The following is a 19,935-nucleotide window of genomic DNA, read 5'->3' as shown; positions in this document are numbered from 1 at the left end:
TGAATACAAGAGTTGGCAGCAATAATGAGGTGTCTTATAATGCAACCCTTGTAGCCCATGTCTGAAATTGTATTGTGGTGCAGCAGCTGGATCCGATGGTAAAGTTTGTGTTGTGACTCTGAATAAGGCTTCTCACTTGTTCCCAAAAAGAGCGCAGTAATGGGCAGGACCAAAAAAATATGTAGCATACGTACTACATACGCCTGGTCGCACAACCGCCACACTGTCAGTTACCCCGGGAAAGAAGCTTCTGTAACTTCTCCAGGGTCCTGTACCATCTAGAAATTATTTTAAAACTCAATTCCTGATATCTAATACTGATAGAGTATTTATAAACCAAGGTAAGTATTTGTGCTTTCTGTCTGGCGTTTATGGGGTACCCAAGTTTCGCCTTCAATACTTGGAGGTAGGTAGGTGAAAGTTTTGAGTTGAGCTCAGTGTATAACAAGGAGAGGAGAGTGTGTTGAGTCGAAATGGCTCAAACATCGTTTTTGTGCGAATATTCTGTCTTCCCTTCTTAAATGAAGTCACTGTCCCCTGGCATCCTGCTGGTCCCTTCAAATCCGGGAGACACGTCCTTTCTCCTCGATCTGCAGCCGCAAAGTGCAGAAACGAGATCTAGGGGTTTACCAGTGACGTTGGTACATGCGTCAGTGTGGGCAGGCGGATCGGCGGGAAATTCTAATCATTTTGTATTGGATTTAATACAAAATAGCTGTATTGAGTCAATACAAAGAAATATTCATATAATATATATATTTATATTATATATGCTACTGTACCCTTACATTACATGTTTAAATATTTTTTAACAGATTTTTGTGTTTTGTTTTTTAAAGTTTATAATTTTATTAGTGTTGAGTTATGCCTAAGAATTATAGCCTACAATGAAAAATAAATTTCCATGCAAAAAATTGTACCATTTTTTTGCGTGGAAATTTGGACTGAATTAGACCGCTAGGGAGGTTGAGGTCACAAAGGTCCAGAGTCCAGACTTTGAGACGTGGAAAAACATAAGTTGTAGGTGATGGTCATTTGTTGGTATGAGGCAAAAGCCTTGCATACAGTATATTTTATGATTCCTTCTTAAAAAAGTCCACACCAGTCTGTTTGTCATCTTTCCCTTTTAGTGATGCCATTTTTAAATAGTTGAGCCCTCAGGTGGCTTGAGCTGCAGACAGCCTTCTGTTGGGCCTGTATGTTTGTTATGCTGGCCCCTCCGTTGGATTGGTTTTGGATGTCCCAAAGTTCAGTTCCTTTGTGGAAGAGAGAGAAAAAATTTTTGTTAAATATAACATAAAATCTTTTTTATTGTGTTCCTTGAGGAAAACAGGTCTCTCTGCTGTATATTTATATTTATGTTCTCAATGCTTGCTACAAACTGAGGCATTCTGTTAGGGAAGTAGTTATTATTGGCTTGGCCTATAGGTTTTTCTGAGAAATAGCTTTTAATAAAGTTTCATAAAAAAGGACAAAACGTGGAATAGGATGGAGGTAATATTTTTTTTTTCTGTTTAGCTTAACTAATTGATTAAGAAATGCTCCTAAAGTTTTCTAAGTTATTAAAAACTGTAAAAATCACACCTTTGTTTTACAGTTCAAAATGAATATTGTACAGTGGATAAATCAAAATCCAAATGTGGATAATTTAATCGCAGTCAAAAAGACAATAAAAGGACTAAAAGGTCAGCTGAGGTGGAAACTGCTTGAAAGCAGCAACATGGAGGAAGTATGATTTTTTTTTTTTTTGCTTGTATATTTATGTAAAACAGAGCAGCTTGATGTTTTTAAACTCTTGTTTCCCATTCCCTGACCAAGGAGGGGAATCGCAGAGAAACACATCATAATATTTTGGAATAGATTACTCATGAAATTATTTATTTTTTTATTTTGAAGAAGAGTTTTTTCATGAACATCAACAGTTTATCATGTTTTAACCTCTGTTAAACCCACCTACATTTACTCAAAATGTCATCCTGTGTTTTTTCATCATGCTAACTTGTTTTTACAGTCAGAAGAATACAATGAAACGGTTCATAGTGCACTGAAACATGAAATCGTTGAGCTAAGGAATAAGATATTTTATGAAATACAGTGTGAACAAGAGGAATATGTAAGTTACATTTTATTCAACCCAAATCTGTATAATTATTTACAATTCTTTTGTCAACATAACCCTTTTCAGAATTTTCTGGCAGTTTGTTCTTTTTGATACACCAGTTTATCTGAAGCTATACTATTACTCCACTATTTGTACAGTTAGCAAGCTACAGTTGGTTATAGGACTATTCAGGTCTATAAGGGTATCAGGAATGTCAATATTTTGTACATAGAATGCTGTTCACTTGTCATTTATTTGCAGTTTTTACAGGTTTCATTTGTGTCCTGAAATTGCTTAAACCCCCCCCCCCCCAGCGTTCTAATTCTGTCACTTTTTTGATGCAAAAAGTGATCCTAATTTCTTTGCATAGAAATGTTTGTTTATACTGTGGGCCTGTAAATTTTAGGAGAGTATGATAATTATATTCATTGAATATATTATAATCTCAAATTATAATACATAATTATAAATAATAATTTAAAAAAAATAATGAAATAGACAACAACATTGTAATCTGCGTTTAAATTTCCCGCCTGGCCACACCCCCCAAATACATCACCACTCCCGTCACCCGGAAGATGTCACATCCTCCCGCCTCACCCCGACGCTGCTGCTCTGCATCTCCATCTCCAACTGTCGCACTCGGGATTACCGCTAGGGGGGTAATCTGATTTCATAGCACGTAATAGTTACATGTTGTTGTTGTGTCTAAAATACATTTCGCAGAATAATTTTAGCATGTTGATGAGAAGGGTAAAAAGAACCAGGGGAGGCAAAATATAGGCACAATGAACTTTAGCTTTAACTAATACCGGGTGACCTACTTCATATCATGCAAGTCATACTTTATTAAATCCAAGTGAATTTCTGAATGCCTGGACCTGGTGTGGTATTTATACTTACTAACGTCTTTTAAATGTTTTTCCCCAGGTAACTGATCTCTGGTCACAGAAAGTTAAATTTACTTTAGTTAATATGAAGTAGAATATTCTTACTGTATATATTTTTTTTTTTTACTGTTTCTAAAGGCACGGCTAAGAGATTTGGTGCAGAAGTGGTTCCCTGAGCTGCCTCTGATGTACTCTGATGCAGGAATACTGAAGTATATGGTCAGTTTTACTTTGCTGTTGCTCCATACTTGTTTGTATAGATGTAGAACGTGATGCTTATTCCCATTTTTATACCTCTGCAGAGCTCTGGGGGCCTTCTTTCAAGTAGTATGGAGAGGATACTGTTTGATGCAGAACCAATGAAAGAGCTAAGTAGCAAGCGACCACTTCTGTGTACTGAAATACAGGACAAGAAAGTCTTGCTAAAGGTCTTGTATGTGCTTGTTGCTCTATATTGAAGAACATTATTATTATTATTATTAAACAGGATTTATATAGCGCCAACATATTACGCAGCGCTGTACATTAACATTTGTTAGAAGCTGGGGGAATATCATGCCTTAAAATCCATGTTCTTTCTTTACTTGCTAAACAATATAGGATTATGATTAACTTCTGGTATATGTCCTTGGTGGCCTGGTTTCTTTTGGTTACTTCTAAAGCAAACCTCTTTAGACAACTTGAATGTGTGGATATGGTTGAAATTAGCCATTTGCATTTTCAGAATGTTCAGGTCAAAGTACACCAGAATTAATTTTGTCAGTTCGTTTTTCCAGGGGTATTCAGTAGGAGCTGACACAGAAGAGCAAGTCATTGTAAGGGCAGCAGAATACCATGAAGCTTGGATGCTGCAGAAGGAGGAATCTGGAATAATGGAACTTCTTTACCTGTTTTTCTGCAAAGTATGTATCCTAGTAGGGCTCCTGATAATATTACAGTACAAAAGCTTCTAGCTTATAACCCTTTGTAATGTTCTTTGATAATTGCAAAACAGCAAGTATTCTTTGGTCAGTATGTGATCTGTATCATGTATGTTCTTGCAATGAATATTATTATTAATAGTTATTATTACCAGTATTTATATAGCCCTAACATAATCTACAGCACTGTCAATTAAATGGGGGTTAAAAATGAGACACACAGTGACACAAGAGGAGGTGGGTACCCTGCCCCGAATAACTTACAATCTAAGAGGTGGGGGAAGCAGTACCCATTAATATCATTGTTCTTGGACAAGTCATTGACAATCTTCTAAAAAGATGTTCCAGCAAATTGATGTCTGAATTTTTTTTTGTTTTCACAGACTGATCCTATGGTATATTTGATGGTTCCTTTTTATCCTGGGGAGAGTCTAAGCACTGTCCAGACTATTAGTCCTTTAAATTCTTATGTAAGTACATCTTTCTAAGTGTTCATGTTACTATCATGTACGTGTTTAGCAGGGCTAAAAGCTCAACTGTAATGAACTCAAATGTATTGGTAAAGTTGTTAAGATCTGCGAGTGGCGAGGTGGTACAACAATCAATGTATTTATGTGGCAAAAAGTTGCCAAAAGGATACCTAGTAGCTAGCTAAAACAAATAAAAAGTGTAATTTTCTTATTAACCAGATAAATGTATTGCTTTGTATTTCTTGTGTGTCTTGACTTAGATATTCAGATTTTTTATTTTTTTTTGCAGGAGACTGTAAAAGTAATGAGTGGGGTGGCACAAGGCATGCAGACCTTGCATGCAGCCAATATCATTATTGGTTCTTTACATGAAAACAATGTGTTTGCTGTAAATCGAGAGAGAGGAATCATAGGAGACTTTGATTTTACAAGAGATGCAGTAAGTAGAATTCAGCTCCAGTTTGAAACGTGGTGATTTTTCTTTAACAGATGACTTTAGATGATAATGTTAGATAAATGGAGCAATGATCAGATGTCTGTCACAGGAGGGTTCTGGCTGCTCCTTCTGTGCATGCTTGATCTAGGGCATACGCAGAAGAACCTTTTTTTCAGTGAGGGGAACAAAATGTTGATCTCACGCATGCACAGTTTAACCCATCCTCCTCCTCCCTATTTAAAAAAGGCTAAGTCACTTGATCTCACTTCTTGCGCAGTGGGATATTGGGTGAAGTAGAGGAAAGAAGATGGTGGCGGCAGGTCGAAGGCAGATTACAGACAAAATTATATTCAGACAAAAAAAAATAAAATTGTAAAGTGTTGTGGAATTTGATTACACTGTATAAGAATCATGAATATTCTGCAACGACTGCTTTTTAGTCACTTGAAATTGTGACAAAAACATTTTCCCCCACCACCAATACCAGTATGTTTTGTTTTTTTTTTACATTAGAGTGTATGTGTAGTAGTAGCAAGGGTGTTTGATTTATATGAAAACTGGCAATAGCGATCCCACCAAAAGTACAATAGGGCTACACAGGGTCTTGATGTGTATGGGTATGCTTCTCAGTATTATTTGAGAGAGTCTGAACCATTACATCAAACAACCTGTTTAAATCATTAGCTATACAATAAAAGCTCATGTTTAGTGCATGCTATGTAATTTGTATATGCAACACTTCAAGTAATTATCTCTAAAAGACCTCATAGTACTTCTCTTGATGTTGTTCTCATCTGCTTTTCTACTGTGACAGACACTTGGCAGGGTCAGCATCAACTTCCTGGAATAAAATCCTTTACTTAAAGTATGCAACTGGGTAAACCCTGGTTATATGTGCAGTATCCTTTATATACTGTCAAGTGTGTACACTTGTTGATTCTAACAGGTGAAAAGATCAGCCATCATATTTATGCCTCTCACCTTGGTTGTTGGTGTACAATCTGATTTAGGAACCTGGAAGGGTGATATTGCGGATATATTTCTTCTGCCTGGAATCCTCAGCCAGATAAGCTTCTGGGAGGCCCTAACTCCTGGTTCTTGTATTCTCATTTAGCTGCTTCCCTTTGGGTTCCCTAAAAGCAATAAGAAGGTTCCAAGAAAGAACAGCTTTTACCTGTTTGGGGAGCTGTGTTTCTTTGGATGGTTGAGCGAGGCAGCAAGGAAGGGAAATTGACAGGAAAGACGAGTGAGTGATCAAAAAAGCAACATGGTTCTGACACATTTCCTTTCACAATTGTAGATTTATTCTGTTTTTTTATTGTGAGCTGTACAATGTCCAGAAAACAGGAACTGCAGAGTAGTGGCAAGACTAAAATTGTAAACCACAAAATCCAAACTGGACCATCTTTACTAAAACTTCATTTAGTCCAGTCAGATATGCAGAGGAATAAAAAGAATCTGAAAGTGGAATCTTACTAAACGGGGTGCAGTGTTGCTTTGGAGATAACTAATAAACTACCGGCACTAAATACAAATCCTTCAACCAGACAAAACTTTGCTTATTTTTGTTCTAATAAAGTAAAATGGATAATTGTTCCAGTTAGGTGTGCCTGTTGTCACCTCTCATTTATTACTCAACAGGGAATTGTAAGGTTTTTGGTTTAAAAGTGTAATTAGATTTTAACAATTTTAGCTGTGGGAGACAAAAAATAAGAGCTTGCTCATGTAGACAATCTGTCACTAACTCTGTCAAGATAATTTGCATATGTTCAAGTAAACTTGTCAAGAAAGAAATACAGGAATTGCCATTGCTGACTTCATTGTGATAATTATTTGCCTGGCAGTGATTTCATTATTGCCTAGCTTCAAGGTTTTAAAACATTGACCTGAAAGAATTGTGTTGGTCAGAAAGAATGTTTACCTAAATATCATTGTAGAAAAGGAAACAAGCAGAATATTGCAGGAAATTTGTAATCTAGACAGTGTTAAATGTCCCTGAAATGAATAGCCTACAATAAATCCTCTTACCACCAGCATGCTTAGGTTTTTTTGCTTGTGTCCTACAAGCATTTATATATTCTCTTCAGTTCCATTGTATGGAGGACTAACCTATTTTTACCTCATCTTTTTTCTTTCTTTTTTTTTCTTTTTAATCAAGACTTGCCCTGTGTCTGAAGGATCACTTTTTGTCAGTAAGGCCATTCAGGTTGAGGTTAGCTAACTAAGCTAATTTAGTTACTTGTGTCACTGAACTAAAGTTCTTGGTTTCCCACGGTTTCAATTGTGGTGTTTTGCTCCTTTTGTTGTTTTTTTTTTTTTTTCTCTTTTGTATGGCATTGAGAAAAAAAACTCTCCCTGGTGCTTCCTCTGCTTAAGAGCCACTTGAACCTTTACCTGTGATTCATTAATTCTATGTATCTACAGTGAATTTAGATACCTCTAACCGTCACTGACAGCCTGCTCTATTTTAGCAGAATATAATGCCTTGCCTGGTACTGAGAGCCTCCTCTAGTCCTACTATTACATGTGTGGTGGTGGGTGGGTGTTGTAGCTCTGCTGTACAAGGTGCCCCTAAGCTCATACTCTGAATTAGGTGTGCTGGAAGCCCGGAGCCTTTTACAGTCTTTGGAATTCTCTTTAGCTCTGTCAAGTGTGGTCTGATCTTTAAACATTTGGCTGAGTCTTTTACTTCAGTCATGCAAAACTTTATGGCCTTATTTATTAAGGTATTTTTTGACTCTGGCAGCAGAGGCAGTTAGAAGCATCCTTCTGCACGCTTTAATCCAGTTTATGTATCTCGCCCGTGGCTTCTGAGAGATTCACAGAGATTCTCTCACTCCAGTCTTTGCCTGATGAGCTCATGTCTGAAGAGGCACCACTCGGAAACTGGAGGATCAGGACTAAATGACCCCACTATTAAATTGTTAGAAGCTTTCTTATGAACCCTGTTGTCACTGGCAGACTACTATCCTATCATGGCTGTGACTTTTTAAACCTTGGCTGGACTTGCTGTTTATTCCTTGTGTATAGATTGCATGGAAGAAATATCTTCTAGCGTTAGATTTTACCAGGATAATTTGTTGGAGGTCTATCTCCTGCATGGGTCTAACGTCACTACAAATACACTGAACACATTGGTCAAAATGTTAAAGCATAGGTATGTATGGACTTTGACAGTCATGTCTTCGGAGCTGCTTTGGTTGTCATTATTTAAGGACTCTACTTGTAGGAAGTATGTGTCCCAATATGTGTTCCGAATTGCACACACATAAACGGAAGCAATGAATCTTTCATCTAGCTCTCATATCGGCAGGGAACGTCGTCCCCCACTCCCTTCAGCACCATATTTTTGCTTTTCTGCCTTTAGTTGATCACTTGGAGAAGGGATCGTTGAGCAGCATTAGGCCATCTCTCATCTCTCTTGTCCACTTTAATTGCTAACAGTGAGGCAGGGCTAAGCCAGCAGTGCTAACACTGAAAGGCAAACATCGACTTCTTGATTGGACTCCTGTCCAGTTCGACTTGTATGTAGTGTGTGTTTCTGTGTTTTATTTTTTTAACCACCACCACTTGCTCTGTTTTTTTTTCTTCTGGAATTTGTACTATGAGTCATCTCTCTGTTATCATCTTAACATGTCAAAAGAAATGTATTTCAATATGCCTTTGTCAAGATTAATTTGGCACCCACAAACTTCACGTATGCAGCTGTCTGTATTTGGTATTAGACCAATACAGTGCTTTATGTTGAACAGTAAAGTTGCTGAAATAAAGTGCACTAAATACACAGATCTATGCCTCATTGTGTTGTGTTTGTGAGTTGAGGGAAAATGTTCACTAGTAACATAGTCCGTATTTGCATTTTAATTTTGCTGTAGCAATCACTGAGCACAAGATGCACTTCAGGTATTTTTTATTGTCTTAATTTAATTACATGCATCAGTTAAAGAAGTATAGTTGAGCTCAGGATTATTGAGGACATCTCTGACTTAAAATTGCTATTTACAAATTTTGTTTTTGAAGGTACAAGCTCTGTGGATGATTTATCCCTTTCCTTTGCTAAAATCTAGAACAGTTGTGATGCCAATCAATTGTTAAAGTAATACAATGTTGCCCTGAAATCCAAAGTTGTGTTTTTATCAATAAATTTTATTCATCCTCATATTATGCATTACTGTGGATTAAATAGGGCTTGCAAATGACAGATGCAAACAATGACACAGGAGGAAGAGAGAACCCTGCCCTAAAGCGCTTACAATCTATCGACCCTACTAGAATTCTCCACTGTTGCACCGCTAAATTTCACTTGTTTCTTTGTCCTTCTCCACAAAAAACAAACATTGCTGTCTTGGGCTTTCAAGAGTTTGCCCCCACACTCTTTTTAGGCAATGGGCTCTTATTGAATGTTTTTTTGGGGGTGTTAGGAAATACTGTCATCAGTAATAACGGACCTGCAGCACCCTTCTGATCTTACCCATCTGCAGCTGCCCTGTAAAAATTTTGTTTTAGATGTAAAGTTCCTACTAAAAGGTAAACAAAAAAACATCAATGCTAGGATATTAGTGGGTGTTCTGGGGTTAAATGTTGGTAATACCTATACAAATCAAGTTACTTTATGCCTACTATACTTTACCGCCCCTACTAAAAAAAAAGTAATGCACCTTCTATTTCATTAAAATTTCCATTAAGATTAGCTGTTTAAACCAGTAGAAACAAACATACTCTTACAAAAAATGTTAAAGAGTTTTATACTGGAGTGGTGCAGAATGAAGAAATGTCGTCACGATATCTCCTCCAACATGGTCGCAGCAAGTGCGATGGTCTAGTGATGTTGACGAACAAGAAGGTCCATGGACATGTGCCGGTATGGAGGTGCAAAAGAAATGGTTGTGAGTCCGTTCAATCAGTAAGAAAGGGAACGAGTACTTCCATTACACTGATTTGAACGGAAGACTCCACTGTAATTTGAAGCTCTGTGAAATTTTAGAGCTAGTTTACCTCTGGAGCATCCGAATGCCAAGGGAGGAAGTGCCAAAGCTTACTGCTAGATCCACAAATACTGTGGTTGACTGGTTCAATTACTGTCGGGAAGTCTGCTCTGAAATGGTATCTGTCGCTAGGAAAGGAAAGCTGAATGGTACACCATTCACTATAGACACACTATAGTAGAAATCACACTATAGTAGAACACTATAGTGCTAGGAATCACAGTATAGTAGCACTTTTAAATCTTTACAGTTTCTCAGAAATGCTCTAGTTGCTAACTATAATTAGGAACCTAAATTTAAGCATAAAGGGACTTTTAGAAATTTGTTTTTTTAAATCTCCCTACCCAAGCCTGCATTGGTAAGCCTGCATTGGTAAATACTTGTCTTCCTTCCCTATTCTATTTATCATCACCTGCCTAGTGCTGGGTCTTCTGAAAACATCCTACTATCTCCCCTTTTATTGTGCACACATTCTGTAGCACTTTTAATTCCAATGAGTGAGCTGTATTCTGGCAATCCTGCAATGTTAAGCCTTTGTGTCAGACATGGCATTGGTTTGCAATAAAAAAATTTTCATGTGGTGCTCAGAACTTTTCTGTGGGAAATAGGATCATCTTTGATGTAGGCCATGCCTGTACAGTGTTTCTGCATAGATTTGCATATGTGCTATCCAAGATTGGAGGTGCTCAAGAGGATTCTTCTAAAGGAAACAGCTGGGGAAGGTTTTTTTTGTGTAGAATAATAACTGCTAATGCAATTTAAATGTAACATCTGCACAGGTAGGGGTGTTCCCATTGGTGCCTGAAACAACTATTCATTCCATCCTTTACAATTCACTTAAATTTAGAAATTTGACTGTGGGTTTTGATATCAGATAATTGTCATAATTGTTTAATTCATTTAACCTGGTCACAGTATAGTGATGAACTTATTTTTTTCATATTAAATTCTAATTACACTTTTTTGTATGCTCCTAAAGGAACATAGAAGTTCTGCCACTTCCATTTGTTTCCCATTGTGGACAGCTCCGGAATTAAAGGCAGGGCAGTCTGCTTCTGCTGCCACAGACGTATATACTTTTGGAATGCTTTTGCTATGGGTAGGTCCATTTCCTTCCTAAACAAAATGTTTCTTTTAAATATAAATTTAAAAACCAGATAAATTTAAAGCAGTGCAATCTATTCTTGTATATAAGTGGTTATTAGCAAATGGTCCTTGCAATGTTGCATTAAAATGCTAGTTTTTATAGATGCATTACTACGCCTTTCTGCTTGGTAAGCCATAAGTTACTTAAGCTTTTAGGGTTTTTTGGTGACTACTTTTATCTAACAAGTGTGAAAAAGTAGAGGAAAGCTCCTAGCTCTAAACTGGTACAAACGGATACCATGTCTCTGGACAAAGGCAAATCGGACTTATGTCATGTTTAATGCAAGACTTCAGAACACGCACAAAACGCCTCAAGTGGTTGTAAAAGAATTCTAGAATGAGTGTGATAGACTTTTTTTTTTGTTGCCGAAACCTGTCTTTCTCTTTGTTCATGGTAAGTGGTCTTGTATCGTCCCTTATTATATTCTGCAGATATCTCTTGTAGGAGGATCTGCTGGTCCTCATCCACAGTTTTGCTTTCTGCACATTCTGTGGCATGATTGTTAATGTAACCCTAAACTAAAAGGGTAAGGTTGCATATCTACATTTAAAAAAGCTATTGTGTTTTTGCAGGAATATATATTAACAAAAGTTTTTGTGCCTCAGCAAATATTTGAGTCAAAAACTGTCAACCTTGAAAATTGGGGTGGCACTTGCAGTTTCAGCCCTTAAAATATTATTCCAAACTGAACCAATCAGGCTCAGGCCAATAGATGAAACCTAATTAAGCCTTGTGTTTCTTTGTATTGGTTAGCATAACTTCTATGGAAATAGTTTATTTTTGTATTTGCTAAAGGTTAAAAATTGCTTCATGTTTGCCACCAGCAGTGTAGTATGTAGCACCTGGTATTTTGAAAAATGTTATGCAAAAGACATGAGGACTCCCAGTGAAATTTGCAAGAGCTAGTAGGTCAATAGTACTTGAAGTTGTGCATCTGTGCATTTTTTTTTTGTGTTAATCAGCTAACATAAAAAGCTCACCCTAAAGGGGCTCATTCCATAAACTGTACTGTTCACTTTTTTTCTGCTACCATACCCAATATACCTTATGTTCTTTTTACCCTTTTGCTTTATTGGCAGCTCTGCATCGGTAGCAAAGATATTCCATTTAAATCAAATGGAACTCCTGATCTACAGAATATTAATGTGGTATGTTTTTTTTTTTTTTTTTTTTTTTTTTTTTTTTATTTATAAAGTTTAAAGCGACTCCGAGTGTTACCCGGGAGAAAACCGCTTTTTGCATGCATGGTAAATCCACCCTGAGTCACACTTGGGAATACCCCTAGGGGGGTTAATGTGCATCGTGTGTATTTAGCCACATTTGTGACTTTTATTTCTACTGTACATGATTAGTGATGGTGTCTCACTTGATAATTCTTTTTACAAACAATTTTTACCTATCATCCTTACCACTATTTTTAGGATGTGAAAGCAAAACATCTTCTATCCAGCTTACTTTGTTGTGGTGATCGCATGGAGGCCAAGCAGATCAAAGTTCATGAATATTTTGTGATGGCCAAGGATGATGATATTCCCTTGCCTGAGAAAGATGATGAAGAGTTTGAGGATTCACCAGCTGACTTTGCTTAAAAATACAATGCTATTGGCAGTTATTATTTTTTGTTTTTGTGAAAAAGGAAAAATATTTTATCTGTTTATGCAGCTCATTGTATTAGGCAATATGTATGCTGCTCATTGTGTGTTAACAGCTACTGAAAAACTGAACAGTTATTAGGATTTATAATTTTCCCTTTTGTTTTGTTAAGTCACACTGACTGTTTTCATTTACCTCGTAATGGTATAAAGAGTTTCAAAATTACTTTTTTGTACTGTTAGTCTTATTTAAAAAAAAAAAAAATTACACAAGAAGATGTACTTCAGCCTACAAAAGGGATTGGTTAATAAAATTGCAGTCAATTTATGTGGTGGAATAGTTGCCAGGGTTGTGCTCCAAACTGTTCAATGTTCCTAAACCAATAGGTAGCATTCACCCCATTCAGTAATGCAATTCTAAAATTTCTGCACTTTGCCATTCCTCAGAAATCTTCATTAAAACCAACTTTTGCTTTGGCAGCATACAAGTTCTGGACAAAGCCCTGGTCAAAGTGTTACTTCCCATGGTGCAGCGCAGACGACTCCAGTTGTTAATCAAACTCATAAGTCAAGGATTTATCTGAACCCCCATCTCTTCATGAGAGGTTAAGTTAGACTACCATTAATTTGTTCTATGTCTGTCCAGACCTCTACAACTTAACATTCTGTCCACATGAGACAAGTTGGACAGCCCAATACATAAGGGTGAGATTGTCCCTGGCTTAGAGGCTCCAAAGTGAGGGAATCCCTTCTGCTCCTTCTTTTGAAAGATCTTTTCACAATAGATGCCAATCTGTCAGTTTGGAGACCTCTTGAGCACCCCCCAGTAAAAAAAGATTGTCATCTAAGGTCTTTGTATTCCATCTCGAAGCTTCAAATAATTTGTGTGGTGTTGCACCACTTTAGGGAGGGTCATCTGATTCAGATTCAGTTTGACAGCAATTGGACAGGTTAACCAGGTACAGGCATCCTGTAGCAAAAACCGTGCATTCTTTGATAGCTTCATGGGATCAGCACACCCTGATGTATGCCTTCCCTTCCCCTAAAAGTATTTTGCCATCTGCCTCACCGTATAGAATTCATGGGCTTTCATGCCAGGCAAATGCAGTACAGCAGTAGGAGTTCTAGCTGACTTGGTGTTGGCCCTACTAGATTGTCACGTAGACCAATTTGCTATCCTGTTTCATGGTTACTGGCTTCAACACCATTCATGCTGCAGACCAGGTTATGAGGAACCAAGGACGTTTTTGAATCCGATTCCTACATCTCTCAAATCTGTTTCTTGCAAGGTCAGTCTTTGGCCATGGTAAGCATGCATTTTGTAAGTCCCGCGGCTCCTACACTGGAAGTTTCTTTGTGGGATTAGTTTCCCCCTCCTGCAACTCTCTGGGCCAACTACTAGCTCTAGACCAGTGTTTTTGGGGATTTTTAACAGGGAACCCTTGAAACAACTTTCAGATCTGGGAATCCCTACTACAATTACTATGTCCAGAACTCATAATATATAGGGATTCTTGGTCGTTGGGAAGATTGCTTGGTACATTGCTGGTCAATGGGAAGGCTTCCACCCTTTAAGATGGCCAAAAAGATCTTTGATAAATGTTAAGCGGGGCTGAAAGTCAAACTGACTCATTGCTCAAAGAACCCCTAGCAAGCTCTGGAGGAACCTTGGTTGAGAAACGCTGCTCTACATACAGGTAATCCTTTTTTAGCAATTTACCTGTTTATTGACTGGCTTTCCTGAGTGCACTGTACAAAACTACATTGTACATCCACATGGCGTCCCTTTTTCAGTGTTCCGGGCCTCGGCTGTCTACTTCCTCTGCATTCCTGCACGATCCTGGTCTGCAGACTGTCCATGAACTTGTCACTGACAGGTGCTGCACGCTCACAGCGCTGCAGGCAGGTTCTATCCTTTGCTTGTTGCATAATGACCACGTCCCGATCCTGTGACCTGTCATTATGTGAGGAGCATAGGATAGAACCGGTCTGCAGCAGTCCAGAGCATCTGTATTAAAAAGTCGGGCATTTGATATTTTTTTTTTCTCCCCAGAAACCAATATTTGAAACCAGAATTATCTCTACCCTCACCCAAAAGGTGTTCTAATGTCCATCCCCTTTGCGGTGCAAATAATTACTACAGTGTGTGGTGTATTCAATAAATGTGTTCAATGAAAATCATTATTTTTTAAAGAAGCCAGCATGAACACTCACTTGTATCAATTTTTTGTAATCTGGACAACTAAACTGAAAGAAAAATGGCATGCAAAGTTGCAGGGCTTATTCTCTAACAAGATCATAACAAGCAGATAGTGTCGGAGGTGTGTTCTTATGGGTCTACTACTTAAGCTTTCCCAAAGTATTCACAAGCTGGGGGGAGGAGCTAGACCTGTGAGGAGACCAGAAAAGGAATTCAGGTCCTCTGTCCTGTCATACACACATACATATATATATATATATATATATATATATATATATATATATAGTGTGTGTGTGTGTGAGATTGCGATAACATTTGTGGTTGGTATTTAGCAGTTTATTCTTTTGAACACCAGGTGTCACCACATCCTTTAAATACAATGGTATAGTTCTATTAGCAATTTAGCTATGTTTTCTGCAGACATTGAACACACACTGCACCTACAGTACAAAGTTTTACCAGCCACCATCAGTGTGCTAAAATGCTATTAACATATAATATAGAACTAGTATGCAGATGATGTGCATTTGACTGCACCCAAGGACAGTCTGGCAGCCAGCTTTTTTTCACAAAAAATGACAGCATCTATAAATCTTTTAGTACAGGTTCCCTTAAAGTACTCCTAAAGATTAGAAAACTTTTCCATCCACTCCTGCAGAGTGTTTTCTGGGGCTGAGACTTTCTTTGGAAACCGCAAATTAACAGGCTGTTCCCAATGTAAGTAAACTCTAGGGTTGTCCTGACCTCAATACAAAGTGCTAACCAATTCTACAGTCAAGTTATAGCTAGGTTTAGTTATAAGTTGTTTTGGTTTGTTTTAAACAAATAGAAGTTGCAGCTCAAGACAAAATGATAATGCATTGCCATACTTTGTACAAGCTTAAGCTGCTTTTACCTTCTAATAATTATTCGTAGGTATTTTTCTATAAAAAGATACATATGATAAAAGTATTAGATCACAAACATGTTTTGTTCATTTACATTACATAGCCTAGTGCATTTAAACAAATTAACCTTTTGGCCCCCCTGATGATAAACTAAAAACTGTTAAATATCACTTGGAGATTCTACATGTTGTAGTCCCTAAAAGTACTCAATTTGTCTTTGTGAATAATGACTAAAAAAAAATGCATAATACTGAATGCCTATACCTATGCATACTGCCTAGGGATACCTGGGTTGTCCAGTGTGTTTTCTTTCCTTCTATAGGAAACAGGTGTAGAAAGATAATTTATTAAAGGTGATTTATTAATCCTACCCCAATATACCTGCCCCTTGTCTCCTCAGTAGCCAGAAAATAGTATATTTAGAAGAGGGAACATGTGGGACAAAATTAAAATGGTTCATGCATCAGGAGTTATACCAGATCTGTCTCAGGAGGGAAACATTGGACATTGACTTGCTGACTTCTTGCCACAGCCATAAAGTAGGTATAAAGATTTGGACAGGTTAACCCTAATCTACATTGTTTCCTCTGAAATGTCCTCCTAAATATAAAGTTATAACAATCATTCCCTTAGCATTATAATAGCCATGGTCCGTGGTCTTCCTTGTTTTCAGACTTGCCTTCAGCAGATCCTCTCTCTCATGTTCCAATCATACACAATGCTACTCTGTATTTGACTGAGATGACTTAGCTGTTGAAATCCAGATCCTAAAAAATAGGGCTCTGCCCCCTTCAGTAATCCACACAATGCCCAGGATTTGTCTACTTAACACAAAAAAAGAATCACTGTACCTATTTACTGGTGTTAGTCCCTATAGATTCATCATCATCCTTTCTCTATACCCATTCTTGCCTCCTTATAACAGGCAGTAGACTACAGCTGACCATGAGTACAATCAAAGAACAGTTGTCAGCCTTTATTGTTTGTAATTAAATTATTATTGAATTGTTAGTATTCAAGGGGTGATCCAATAATTGTTAGTATTCAAGGGGTGATCCAATGATTCTTTCCAGTCAGGCAACAGATGTCTCTGTTGGACTTACATTTGGTACATTTTTAGAATATTTGGTAAATTTTATTATCTCGTTTATAGAAGGTTGCTATAGTTTAGGCTTGCAGTGTGTCTGAATTGGCAGCCTTGTCTTACTCTTATTCTTGGTCTAGCATAAGAACAAGGTCATACTTAGTCTGAGACTTTTTCTGCTAAAGGTAGTAAGTATCTGGCTTTCATTGAAACAAAGACCTTGTTCTTCAGTCACTGTGCCACAAGCTAGTGTATCATAAAGAAATAGTGCTTCAAATTAAATATATTTATTCTTTAGTTTACCTATCCTCAACTTTTTTCATTGCACCTCACAAGGATCAGGTTGCTTTTTCCACACTATACTTAAATGGACTAGGCAACCTATTGTTTTGGGGGTTACAATTAGCAGGGGTCTTCCAGTAGGTTTTTGTAACTAGAGTCCTACTCCTACTGGTTCAACTATAACCCTATGGTTATTTGTGTCCTTTGTTTTTGTCCTTCAATAAACAATGAAAAAGATATTACGGTAGGTACAGAGAATCCTATACAATTACCACACAAAGTGTAGTCCCCATATAAGTGGCAATGCCAAAACTGTTTTATTTCGATTATGAATGCATTTTGTTCAAACTTTTTATTTTGAATATCGCTTATATGGTCTTCCCATAATTCCCTGCACATTACTTACAAATAAATGGTTAGCCAACAGAATGAACCGGGGCCGGGGCCGGTCAAAACACTGTGAACACATGGATTACTTTTATTTATGTGATAATACTATTTAGTTATCTGGTTAGAAGAATGGGAAACATGAGAAGTAGTTTTTATTCTATAGTCATCTTTTAGATAACTATTACTATTACCCCTTCCATGATTTCAGGGGGAAAGGTGTTGAGTTTTGCATATGAGCAATACTTGATGCTGATGCAAAATAGATCAGGTATGTGGGGCAAAAATTGACATTTTTCTCTCTCTGACGTTATGTTTTAATTATCTCTGTACCCTTAGACACTCATTAAGAAGTACCCATCTCCATCCCCAAATCAATAAACAATCCAGGCTTATGAGGCTTTGCATGTGATGTAATATGGGAGCTCCTCTACAAAAGTTCTGTTTTCATTTTAGAATGTGTATAAAAGTTGTTTTCATTAGGCATTTATAACACCTCAGAATTACTATAAATGTATTTGTAAAGTTTTTTCCCCCATACACATTAGATATGTTTAATTGTGCTTAACAAAACAATAATTCCATATTGAGTGTTTTAAAGACTGCACAGTATGATTTTTAGATGTCTTAATTTTGTTGCTGTTCATGCATTGTTTTTAATTTGTCTTTCTCTCATCCATTAGATTTATCCAGTAATGCTGCTCTGTAAGTATTGCAGTATAACTAATCCTCTGTATTCATTGCAGGATGAAGCTTGTAAATATTTTTAATAGAAGGACCATGAGACACTTGTAAATCTGACATACTGTTACCAATGAAACAATAAAATATAGAAATGTACATCCTGATCTTTTATAATATTACTTAATATACAGCTCAATGGGCTCTCGAGCTGCAGTGTTGAGATAACCCATTTTATAGAAACCAAAATGAACTGTAAAGAAATGTGTTTGGGGGAATAGAACAGGATTTATTGGATATATAGTACATTTTGTCACAACTCGGAATGATTACAGTGACTTCATTTATGGGACTTCCTGACAGTTGTGTTGTTTTCTTGTCAAGATAATTTGACAAGCACATGCCGCAATATTTTTCATCTAAAGAAAGGTATTGATTTGTTTCTCCCTTCTTTTTTTAATGCATTTTAAAAGAGGTGGCCCAAACATATGCATATTGGGCTAATGTTGCGAAAAGGCTGTTCTCCACTTTATCTGGTTTCTTAAATGGCCTGATTATACACAAATCTGCATATTTAGGAAAACTTGTGAATCTGTTCTTTAATTCAAATTTTTAAGCTGTTCAGAATCTGATACTAAATTTAGGTAAGCAAACACTGGCCTACGTTGATGCCTAATACACCTAAATTTAAATAGTTTAACAGTCTCAGTTTATGTATCTTTAACAATATATTGTTTACTCCAGGTACTCTGGTTTCCTCCCACATCCCAAAAACATGCAGTTAGCCAATTGCAAACCTGCAATTGGCTTCCCCTCAAAATTGACCTTAGATTGTACTATAAACATATGACTGTGGTAGGGACATTAGATTGTGGGCCGCTTTGTGGGACAGATAGTGACATGACTATGGACTATGGACTTTGCTGTGCTGCATATTATGTGGCGCTATATAAATACTGTGTAATAACATACACATACACATTAATAATACATTGGTTGATTATGGCCAATCATAGCTGACCAAAAAAGGTTAGAGTACATAGTGATCGCAAATAGTGTCTGCTAATTTTTGTAAAACCTATTCTTATTTGTGCAGATATAGCACAACTATAATGTAACTATAATGTGCATTGAGGTATATATTTTAAATGGCATCCTAATGCACCTAGCCAATGTATATATGTATGCCTTTGCATTGTGGTGGGTGGGCTGCTTTGAAAAATATTCTGCAGATGATAACTTGTTGGCAGTCACTTTAAATTAACATCACATTCAAACATGCAACACAATGTAAAGATCTAAATTGACCCTAATTTGGTTAAAGGGGCAGAAAATTGTCAGCCTTGGAGACACAAGTAAGACAACCCATTTTAAACATACAGTAGAGTAGGTAAAGAATTAGAATGTGTGCCAGTTTGTTTTACCCATTACCCATTTTATCTAAATAAAAAATGATGCACTACCTACGAATACATATTTTAAAAGTTAAAATAAAAAAACAGTAATTTAATTAAGTGAGTTATTGAATGGTCAAAGCTTTGAGTCCCTTCATCTACCTGATGGCAAATATTTAATGTATTGTGTACACACTGTTTACTCAAATATGCAAATGTAACATCAATTCCCTAATATCAATAAATGGACTTCAACAATAAGTCTAACCCTTGGATTGTCACCTGTGTCTACCATTCAGCATCATTTTACTGGAATATTAGTCCCTAATAAGTAACACATTACAATATCTGAAGAGAAATGTATTTGCTGCACCTGGTTGTTTTCAGATGTTATTTCATTTGTAACTAAAGTAATAAGCCAATTCTAATTCTAATCCCATTCTGATCAGTTCTTTTGGGGTGGTTAACCACTTGGCAAC

General features: G+C 37.0%; 1 protein-coding gene across 1 annotated transcript in view; it reads left to right on the top strand.

Moving 5' to 3' along the window:
- Nucleotides 1-12,767, top strand: part of STK31 (serine/threonine kinase 31) — a 33,280-nt gene extending 20,513 nt beyond the window's left edge. Inside the window, exons 15-24 of the mRNA XM_072412512.1 lie at nt 1,598-1,729; nt 2,012-2,113; nt 3,130-3,210; nt 3,294-3,419; nt 3,768-3,893; nt 4,295-4,381; nt 4,671-4,820; nt 10,782-10,901; nt 12,029-12,097; nt 12,371-12,767. Of these exons, the coding sequence (XP_072268613.1) occupies nt 1,598-1,729; nt 2,012-2,113; nt 3,130-3,210; nt 3,294-3,419; nt 3,768-3,893; nt 4,295-4,381; nt 4,671-4,820; nt 10,782-10,901; nt 12,029-12,097; nt 12,371-12,538 (1,161 nt within the window). The 3' untranslated portion in view covers nt 12,539-12,767. The remainder of the gene's footprint in view (nt 1-1,597; nt 1,730-2,011; nt 2,114-3,129; nt 3,211-3,293; nt 3,420-3,767; nt 3,894-4,294; nt 4,382-4,670; nt 4,821-10,781; nt 10,902-12,028; nt 12,098-12,370) is intronic.
- Nucleotides 12,768-19,935: the final 7,168 nt, after the last annotated feature.

The sequence above is a fragment of the Pyxicephalus adspersus genome, chromosome 5 (genome assembly GCF_032062135.1).
Source record: "Pyxicephalus adspersus chromosome 5, UCB_Pads_2.0, whole genome shotgun sequence".
NCBI classification, from domain to species: domain Eukaryota; kingdom Metazoa; phylum Chordata; class Amphibia; order Anura; family Pyxicephalidae; genus Pyxicephalus; species Pyxicephalus adspersus.
The sequence above is the reverse complement of the archived record's forward strand: the minus strand, read 5'-3'. Positions and strand labels throughout refer to the sequence as shown.